This window comes from Peromyscus eremicus, chromosome 3, assembly GCF_949786415.1.
Source record: "Peromyscus eremicus chromosome 3, PerEre_H2_v1, whole genome shotgun sequence".
Lineage (NCBI taxonomy): Eukaryota > Metazoa > Chordata > Mammalia > Rodentia > Cricetidae > Peromyscus > Peromyscus eremicus.
This window is the reverse complement of record NC_081418.1, coordinates 123,467,429-123,477,996: the sequence shown is the minus strand read 5'-3', so window position 1 is coordinate 123,477,996 and position 10,568 is coordinate 123,467,429. Positions and strand designations below refer to the sequence as shown.

General features: G+C 45.5%; 1 protein-coding gene across 1 annotated transcript in view; it reads right to left on the bottom strand.

Moving 5' to 3' along the window:
• Nucleotides 1-8,994, bottom strand: part of Lmcd1 (LIM and cysteine rich domains 1) — a 64,549-nt gene extending 55,555 nt beyond the window's left edge. The window contains exon 1 of the mRNA XM_059256830.1: nucleotides 8,854-8,994. Coding sequence (XP_059112813.1) covers nucleotides 8,854-8,895 — 42 coding nt within the window. The 5' untranslated portion in view covers nucleotides 8,896-8,994. The remainder of the gene's footprint in view (nucleotides 1-8,853) is intronic.
• Between the last annotated feature and the right edge of the window lie 1,574 nt (nucleotides 8,995-10,568).

Below are 10,568 nucleotides of genomic sequence, written 5' to 3'. Positions count from 1 at the left end.
AAAGACACAGCTCTCTAATGATTGAGGAATATAGTTCAGCAGTAGAAGGCTTGTCTAAAAAGCTCAGTGTCCTTGGTATAATCCTTAGTACTGAAAAAATAAAAGTAAAATGATTTGGCCCAGGATAGTTGCACACACCTGAATCCCAGAACTTGAAAGGCTGAGGCAGGAAAATCTGAGTCAAGACCAGCCTCAGCTACACAGTGAGACCCCATTTCACTAAAGAAAAAGAAAAAATACCCCTTCCTTTATCGACCAGCACAATTTCAAAAGAATCTCCCTTACATAATTCTCTACCCACTGTCCCTCTCATTAGAGCCAAGTACTCTTAAGTAGGAATCTGGATGGCCCCACAGCCAGCTGAGGTGGAGAACATAGGAGTCCCTTAGGGGGTGGGTGGCTGTCCTCCAGAATGGGGACAAAGCTGGGATCTTCTTTCCTTCTACCTCCTGTAGCCAGCAGATTACTTGAGCCAGTCACCTTGATGGTTAGTCTCATGAATCAGTATCTAGAAATGCCATTTAGTCATGTGGCCCAAATAGATGCTGTCTTCTTAAGGACAGGTTTCTTATAGGGCATTACTCAGCCAGCAGCCCTTTCCCTGTTCTTTTATCCTTTGGTGTCCCTGAAATCAACACAATGAAGAAAATACAACCTAGGGTTCAGCAGTCTTTGAGGACATATAATTAGACAACTGGTCTACCTCTCTATCAGCATGAATGCTAAGCTAGGTACTGATGGGGCTTGGGAGCTACTTTTTAACTCTGTTTCTGATGTTGCTTTCCTAAGTGTCCTATTTAGGATATTAAAAAGTGGGCAAATAATTGATACACTCCACTGTTACAGTGAGGCAGTATATCTGGGGTTTCTCTGAAGGTAGTCCTGGGAGATGTGACGATGGCCAGGGAAAGAGGATTAGGGTGCTCACACATGTGTATGCATGTGTATATGTGTATGTGTGTGTCAGGTGGGAGGTCAAGGGATATATAGAATCTAGAACATTGACATTGTTCTTACCATATGAAAAATGAATTCCACCAGACTCAAGTCAGCATTGTAGGAATCTCAGAGCTTTTGTATTCATTGTATAGTATGACAAGATAGTGGATGGAACCTAGTAAATGTTAAATAAATATTTGCATAGGAAGAAATGAGTATATTTCACTCTATTTTATAGGCAAGGTATCTAAGAGTGAGTGCCTGTGTAAGATCACAAGGGCGAGGTTGGACAAGGTGAAGGCTGCTGTTGAAAGGTTGGTGATGAGAGATCTAAGATGAACTGCAGCTATTCCCATGATTTTGCATATGGTGTGGCCTGAACATATTTATGGCTGGATCAAGTTTAGCTACAAAGAGAAGGTCCTGCAATCTGATATCTTAGAAGCTGCCACATGTGATGTAGACAAACTGAACTTGCTCTTTCAACATTCCAGTACTTAATGACCTATGAGATTTTTGCTTTGTGCTGATGGGAAGGAATGCCAATAACAGCAGGGGGAACATGTTTATTGCTTGCTTACCTCACTAAACTATCTTTAAAATGTAGAACTGCTATTAGCCTGTGTTCTAAAATGAGGGATTAGAGGTTCAGCAAGGATAAGTAACTTGGCAAAAATTATGGACCTGGTAAATAACAGAATTAGATCTTTTCTCTAGATAACTATGGTGGCAATATGTGGATCTCCCCCTACCCCATGTGTACATGTGTATGTATAAGTATGTGCACACACACACACACACACACACACACACACACATATACAGAGAGAGAGAGAGAGAGAGAGAGAGAGAGAGAGAGAGAGAGAGAGGCAAGAGGTAAATATCAAGTGTTTTCTTTAATCACTCTCTACCATAATTTTTGAGATAAGACCTCTCATTGGGACCTAAGGGCTCACCAAGTAGTCTAGACTGGCTGGTCAGTAAGTTCTAGAGATCCTCTTGTCTATACCTAGGACAGTTCTAGGATTACAGGAGAGAATACCATTCAAGTCTGCTCAGCTCTTTGGCACAAAGACAAATTTGCATTTGTCTCCATAGATAGTTTTTTACATTAGATCAAATGTTTCAAAATAATAGAGAAAAAAATCAATCCACCAACAAACCATATGGATTTACAAAAGCCACCTGGGGCTGTCTTTGTCCTTCAAAATAATAGTGGCTAAATAGAGCCTTTAATTTCTTCCCCTTTAGCAATATTATGTCCTTTTAAAGCATGTCCTTGTGGGAGCCTGGGCTGTGGTTTTCTTGTCCTGATTCATATATTCCTGGGCAAAGCATGAGTCAAGCTGACCAAGCATGTTGAGATGTACATTCTCTAGAGAAGCTTATCCTCATACTAATATAGCCTGGAATCTTTGGGTCTAGTATTGCTAGGATTTATTTTAAGAACCAGAATAATAGGGTAATAATGTGATTCCTTGAATGGTTCCTGTTCAAGATTCTTGACTATAGGATATCACCAGCCTTCTAGAAAATCAGGAAGAATATAGAAAGTTTGTATAGTTTCCCTGGGAATGGCTTTGAATTGATGAAGATGGCAGTATACTCCTGGTAGTGCTCACATACATCCCAGGAGAACAGATGCTTGGTGACATTGGGCAAATGCTGGGAAGTTGTCCCCCAGACTATCACTGAGTTTAGTGAGTTGTAAGAACTTCATCTATGTGTGAAACTTACAGCAATAGTAATCCTCTTTCTTTGGATAGATGAGCTTAAGGTTTGTGATTGGAGAGACCCAGTTTTGACTTCTTAGCCTGTCACGTTGGGCAAGCCATTTAAACTTTTAGCCTAAATGTATTCATACATGGAAAGGACATTGCTGTGTTCACGTGGTGGCTCTGAAGGCTAATTGTGATGGTGTCAGAGCACACGTCAGGCATCCTGAGCACCCTGGAGGGGGGTCTACTTTTTCTCCCCTTTGCTTTTCCCCAAGCTTGTCTGTCTTAACAGAGAACAGACAAGCTTGCTGGGAGGAAGGAATTTGAACAGATGACAACAGTTAGAACAAGTACAGTCTTTTTGGAAAAAAAGTGGACAGGTTAATTTCTCATATAAAAGAACAGACTCCAGCTACAGAGCTGATGTGAGAATTTCGTGCTTTGTGACTGCCTTGTCATTTCTGATTTTGTAAAAGCCAGGATCTGGGCTGATAATGTGGCTCAGGAGGTAAAGGCACTCGTCATCAAGCCAGATACCCAGAACCTACATCGTCGAAAGAGAGAAAGAACTCCTGAAAGTTGTCCTCTGACATGTGCACCATAGCATAACACACACACACACACACACACACACACACACACACACACACACACACAGAGTAAATAAATAAATAAATGAGTAAATAAATAAGTGTAAGAAAAATAACAAACGTCTGCCTCAAGTATCTAAGCTTAGATACCAAATAGGTGTCTACTATTAAAAAGAATCTCAGCGTCCACCGACTCCCCTGCTTTACCTTTAACCTAGAGAAATGCCACAGATGGCATTTTCTAAAGCTCCAAGAAATTTACCCTGTTGACATACATGACACCAAGAATGTTCAGGACACCAAAAATGTCCCAAGTGCCGTCAAGGAAGCCCCCTGATCTTGAAGGAATCTCATAGAAGTGGCTTTTGGCCCTACACCTGTCAAGGCGGTGGCAGCTGCTGACCAAATCCTCTTCCTGTATTATAATGTAAGGAGAGGAATAGTTTCAAAGGAAAGTAGTGAAGAGTACAGTTGTCTCTTCCTTTGGGATGTTCTAGAAGACTACTGGACACTTCTGTGATTTCCTAAGAATGGAGTGTTAGGTCTGCTTTGCCACAATCACTTGTTGTTTAGGGGACAGTCGGACATAAAAAGCAGCAGAATGTAGGTAGAAGGAAACTGGATTTTATCCAACTTCTGCCACTTCTTAGGAAAATGACCTGTGTATAGTCCTACAGCAAGTAAATGCCTGGAATAATAGTAATGATTATTTGTTATTTAGTTCATTGATTTTGTAGTGCTTGGGATAGCATCCAGGCTCTGCAGTGTGCTAGGCACATGTTTTACCTCTGAAGCCCATCTCCTCTCATGCCTATATTAACTGCAGTGACTCAACCACCTGCTAGAAAAATGAATGTTTAAATGGTGTTGGGTAAGTGGTGGTGAGATAAGAGTACTCCAGGCCTGCTATGAATCATGGCAAATCTCTGCTTTATTATACATAGACTATTTTGAATATGTGAGTGGGGAAGATAGGGTGATTCTCCCACCCTGCGCCTCTTCTGGAACCCAGCTGGCTCCCTGTCGTCTCCTCCTGGAAGTGGCACGAAGGGGCTGGGCGGGCTGGCTTTCTGCTCTGCTGAGTTCAGCTTGTTCTTGTCCCGCCTCAGCAACCCTACAGTTCATATGACCAGAAGATCCCCCTCCTACCATCGCAGGTGGCTGCTACTGTGCTGCAGGTTACCTGTGACCTCCTCAGTGAGCCGCTTCAGACACACCTGCGTGTCAGAATGAGCGTCTGCCATCTGCAGTGTAATGAGTCTCTACAAAAGACTTAGAGAGGGCTGGTGAAATGAGGCAGCTGGCAGCTGGTAAAAGCGTTCACCCCACCAGTCTCACTACCTGAGTTCGCTCCTTTGGACTCAGAGTGGAAGGGAAAACTGACTCCTGAAGGCTGTCCTCTAACTTCTACACATGTGCTGTGGCACACACACACACACACACACACACACACACACACACACACACAAATAAAATAAAAACAACAGTCTTTCCCTTTCAGCTCTTTTTGGGGACAAGTTGCTTTCTTTATACACCTATGGGCATGTCTCCAATGTGTTGGCTGTTAAGGTCTTTAAGTGACAGCTTAATATGTTTTTAAGACTGAGGGAGCCAATGGCGATTCTTGAGGAGGCCTGTTTATGTTGGACTGGCCTGCCCAAGCCATGTGCCAGAAATTTTGCCCACAGCAGGAATCAGAGGTGAAAACAGGAAGGGCTTTGGACGTAGCTGTGGACTAACCTGGAGTGTGGGCTAGCCAGGAAGCATATGATGTGGAGACATGTGGAGAAAGATGCCTAGTTGAACCTGGACACAACCCTGGATATCCCATCTCTCACTGCTCCTTGCGTGTTGTATTGCAGAGTGAAAAACAGCCCTTTAGAGCCAGGACACTGGTACATGCACCAGAGTGAGTGTTAAATCTCTTTGTCTTTATCTAGTTCATTTGAAATCCCTACAAGGGTCTCCTGGCCATCAGAGGATCTTTCAGAGCCTACTAAGCTTCTAGGCACCTTTTCAGCAGCCTCTGGTCAGTAGTTTGACTTCTCTGAGCCTCACTTTCCACAGTTAAAAGGTGATAAAGAGCTCCAAGCCCTCCCCCCCCCCCCTCCACCAGGGCCCAACTCTATATCTCTGGGGTGAACTACTCACTGACTGGCCCTCCAAGTTCAGAAGGAGAGACTTGATTCTGCATGAACACACACTCTATGTGTTGGGTGAGAATGAAAGCAAGGTCCTTTGTCTTTTCCCCAACTTATCAAAGGGTATGGGACACATCTGGCTTAGGTATAGCTGAGAAATAGCTGAATGCAAGTTGCTTACTATTTACTTGGGACAGCAAAAACTAAAGCATGTACTTTTTGTACCCACATACTATCAGAATGCAAATAAACACTAAACATTCTAATGGCTGACTTTGTGTGCCTCTGTGTGTATATGTATGCACAGTATTTATGTATGTTCACCTGTGTGCAGGTGTGTGTGTGCACGTGTGTGTGTGTGTGTGTGTGTGTGTGTGTGTGTGTGTGTGTGTGTACAAGTGCCTGTGATGGCCTAAGGCCAAATCTTGTCTATTTTTCCTCTGGAGCCATCCACTTCCTGTTTTTGAGACAGGGTCTCTTACTGGAACCTGGAGCTTGTCAAGCAGGCTAGACTGGGTGTCCAGCAAGTCCCAGGGATCTGTCTCTACCTCCCCAGTGCTGAGATTACACATGTGTGCCGTGGCTCTTTCTGTGGGTGCTAAAGGTTAAACTCAGGTCCTTATGATTGTGTAGCAAACACTTTACCAAATGAACTATCTTCCTAGTCCTACTAATGGGTGGTTTTCACTAAGTGTGTGGATGCTGAGCCTTTAATATAATCACTTCACTAATTATCACAGTAACTGTAAGAAGTCAATGCCATTATTACCTCTAGAACATCAACACAGAAGTTAGTTACCTTGCTCTAGTGCAAAGCTAGTAAGTGGTGGAGCTGGGATTTGAACTCAGATTTGATGCCAAAGCCTGTGGCAGTAAGCAGAATTCTTAATAAGCACCAGAAGAACAAATTTATCCTAGTAATTGATTTCACCTAGAGACGGGCATTTGGCCTTCTAGGTTTTTTTTTTTTTTTTTTTTTTTTTTTGCCAAGGAATGTTGGCAATTTCACCATGCCCAGGGACCTGTCTGTCCTGGGGAATATCTTCTTTCCCAAGAGAAAAGCAAATGATGGTTCAAGAGCCAGTGGCTTGGGACTGTTCCCCAATGTCTACCCCTGTGGACAAGAGGACGCATCCCACAGTTAGAAAGGCCGACAGCCTGTCTGGGTTCAGTCCATGATCTCCAAGGCCACTCCAGTTTGGGATTTTATATTTTCTCTTGAAGACATTTTTATGACTTCCCAGCTGCTGGGGATTCCCACCCCTCCCAATCCTTGGGGGGCAGGGCAATGGGGACACTGCAATCTGTGTTAAGCCCTTTCACATTTTGTAAATAGGTCCTTTGCAACTCCAAGAGTCTGAAATTGGTTCAGAATGTCTAAGTGTGATTATGCTCTCCAAAGCCAAATGTTATAACCCCCCCCCCCCCGACAGTTGCAGATTTTAAAGTAAATATGCAATAAACTCTTTTCAGTAGGCTGTTGATCGGACACAGTATTTAGTCACGCTGCACCATTCAGCAAGGCCTTCTTATCTCAGGTTCCCTTCTTTTCTCTCCACTCTTTAGGTTGAGGACATTGGTTAATCCACCCCGTGGTGATCTTCCCCAATGGCTGAAATTCCAAGAGGTAAAAAATACCAGCCCTTTCATCTCTACCCACTTCATTCTTTCTCTAAGCCTGTAATTGGATCTAAAGGGAAAATAAAACCTTTGCAGGCCAAGGAAGTTGGCACCAGACGGTGACACGAGGAGGAACATGTTCCATCTCTAATCCAGAGAATCGCACCCTCCTATGCAAGGGACAATAAAAACAAGGTTTTCTCCAATCATGGCCTGGGCTTTTGATGAAGGGAGGGAGTGTCTTTATAGACTCCATCTCACATTCTACCATGTCAACCAGCTTATAGTCACACACTCCCAAATCATTTGACCTCTCTGAGGACAGCGAAATGCTGTCACCATCCCTGAAGTCTGGTATTTTGACTGAATTTGGGGCAGCAAACCAAACATCCCACCCCACAGTGCCACAAGTGGAAAGATAATTCCACATGCACCCTAAGCAGCCAGCGTGGGCCTAGCGGCCAGATGTTCTGCGCTGTAGGTGTTTTCTGAGTCTCACTGTAGGCATGCGACACTAGATTGGAACAGAGGTGAGGAAGAATGAGGTCTATCTTCAAACCCTTGAGAAAAATACACAGCGCAGAAAGAGGGAAACCTGAATACTCCCTCACTCAGGTCTCCGTGTTCTGGGAATTCTGGAGGAGAGGTGACACCGGATTCTGCAAATAGTCTGGTGAATGCATCAGGGGGATGCCTGGATTAGGTCTGATTGGATGCCATGTGCAGAGGGATTCACTAGGCTCAGGAGTGGGAGGGCAGGAGGTCTGGGGCTTCCTCTCCACCCTCTCTCTTCTTCTTGCCCTCTACTCATGTCTTTTTATTTTTTTCTTTTGCCTCTCTACCTCCCACAAAAAATGTCAGCAAAGGAGGACTTTGCCCTGCAAGCTGAAATACTCTGAAAGCAGATCTTAATAACTACTACCTGGGGAGATTAAGCTACACTATCAACAATGCTATTACAACTGCAGGGGTGTCCCTCCTCCCTATATTATAGATAGGGAAAGTGTGACTTGGTCACTGTTGTACAGCTAAAGTGTGCCATACTCAGGGCCAGGGTTTGAACACTTCTGCTCTCCCCCCCCCCGCCCCCCTCCCCCCCAGCTATCTTTCTGTGACCCTGTATGCCCTATTTCTCCATCTGGGAAGCATAGGTTTGTCACTGCTGCCTTCCTGTCCCACATGTCTTCTCACAGTTCAGCCCGCCTTCAGAGTGCCTCAGGTAAGCAGGCAGCCAGCTTGGAGCTGTAGGCACAGCTGGGGGCCCCTCCTGCAGCAAGTTACCCGTGACCTTCTGGGCTCTGGGCCAGTCCTTCTTGAAAGGGAAACGTGCAGACCCTGGGGACAAAAATTAGTTCCCCTGTGCTTGAATGGCTACTACTGCCAACAGCACCAAAAGAAACTGTTCTGTGTGCTGGGGAAACCACCCAACTCTGGGAGGGTAGCAGAGGGAGAGGACTTGTATCCTGCCTAAACTCCCAGCCTTCACTAAAGCCACATCAGGGAGGCAGAGAAGTGGAGGGGGCAGGGAGGGGAAAGCCAGGGCATTTCCCGTGATCACAAACAAGTGCCTATCCCTTCCTCCTACATTTTTACTTTAATTCACCTTTAATCGGCACCAATAAAAAACCAAGACTCAGTGTAAATACTTTCCTTAACAATGGCTTTTAAAGAGTGAATTTGACGGGTGTGCCTGTTAACTCAAATGCGTATTACCACCTAATTCTGTTTTCTGTTCGCTCTGTGGATTCGATGCATCCCTTAGGGTGTCTCTAGGAACTCCGTGTGTCTGAGAGCAAGGGGAACAGGAGGATACACCAATACAGAGGAATCTCAGCTCAGGCTCACCTTTTGTACTCTGGGGTTGAGGTCCTTAGCCACCTTCGCCATCCTGGGGATGCAGAAACAGCTCCTGGCTTCTCAGGCAGGGGCGCAAGGGCGTGCAGAAAGGACTGTGCCGCTGATGGGTCAAGTTCAGGTTTGCGCGCTCAGCGGGCAGCTCTGGGCTCAGCACCGAGCTGCCGTCCGCTTTAATTGGAGAGCGGGACTCCCTCTAAAACGTCGCCAGCCAATGCGCGTGGGCGCCCACTTGGGGCCAGCCAATCAGAGCAAAAGGGCTGCTCCCCTCCCTTAGGGTGGCCTCTGCAGGGAGGCTGAGAAAGCGGCTAAGCTCTACCCTGACGTCAGTGCTGCCCTGCCACCTAGGGCTCACATCTGTCCCCTAGGCGGCAGGAATCCCTCTCCACGCCCTTCTCCTTTAAAGGGCAAGGAGCAGGGCGGGGGAGGGGGGGGGGACGAGACCCAGGCAGATCCATTCAGGTCAAAAGAGAGAGCAAATAGGAGAGCCAAGGTATTTTTAGAGAGCTGGCTCCCAAAAATAAATGCTGAGCAGTCCTCTCTGCCCACCCTCTTCCCCCTTGTCCCAGGGGTGCGCCAGGCAGGTGGTCGGCAGAAGTCTGGCCTGACCCTAACTTGGGTAAGGTCTTTAGTCACCAGAGAGAAGAGACTCTGGTAAATTAAAATTTCTTAAAAACAACAATAATAAGAAAAAGTTTAAAATAACTTTTTTCTTGTTTAAAAGATTTTTTTTTAAATTTCATTTTACATACCAACCAGTTTTCCCCCCTCCCCTCCTCGCGCTCCCCCCCCACCTTCTCTCCACACCCTCCTCCCATTCACTCCTCAGAGAGGTAAGGCCTCCCATGGGGAGTCAACAAAGTCCAGCATGTCAAGTTGGGGCAGAACCAAGCCTCTCCCCCCTTGTATCAAGGCTGAGCAAGGTGCCCCTCCGCAGGGAATGGGCTCCAAAAAGCCAATAGAACCTTCATCCAATAACTGATAAAATAACTTTTTATAACTTGTTTGGCCTTGCCTTCTCAGAGGAAAAGAATGCAATCTTTAGTGTGTGTGTGTGTGTGTGTGTGTGTGTGTGTGTGTGTGTGTGTGTGTGACAGCACTTGTGTGGAAGTCAGAGAATGACTTGTGGAAGTCAATTCTCTCCTTCTACCACATGGATTCCCAGCATGGAACTCAGATCATCAGGCCTTGCAGCAAACACCCTCACCCAGGGCGCCATTTCAATATTATAGCTTCAAAATTACTTCATGTAGTTTTATTATGACTCCGACTAGGAAGATGAGGAGAGATCAAAGTTGTACTCTACAACAAAACTCGATTTAACCTGAGAAGGTGGGAAAAGAACTGGCCTGGGGGAGCGGGCTCAAGACTGGAAATGATATACTGTGAAAATCAGTGATTTTTTACACAAATCGAGTCTTGCACGTCTGGATGAGCAAGGGTCTATCTGAATTTTCCCATCCTTGAAGTGTCCATGTAACATCTGACAACGATCGCTGTAAGCTGGCCAGGCTTGCTTAGCTACGCTAGGCTCATTGCTACTGAGTTCACGTTGCTCTCGGAGGAAGCTCCCCAGACTTGAGTCCCCCTGCCCCCAAGAGAAAACAGCAAAGCACCTTTTTATTCAAGACAGTCCTGCTTCATCTGTAAGGAGGTGAGGTGGTCTTTCTACAACCCATGTTGGCGAGATCTCCACCAGAAACCAG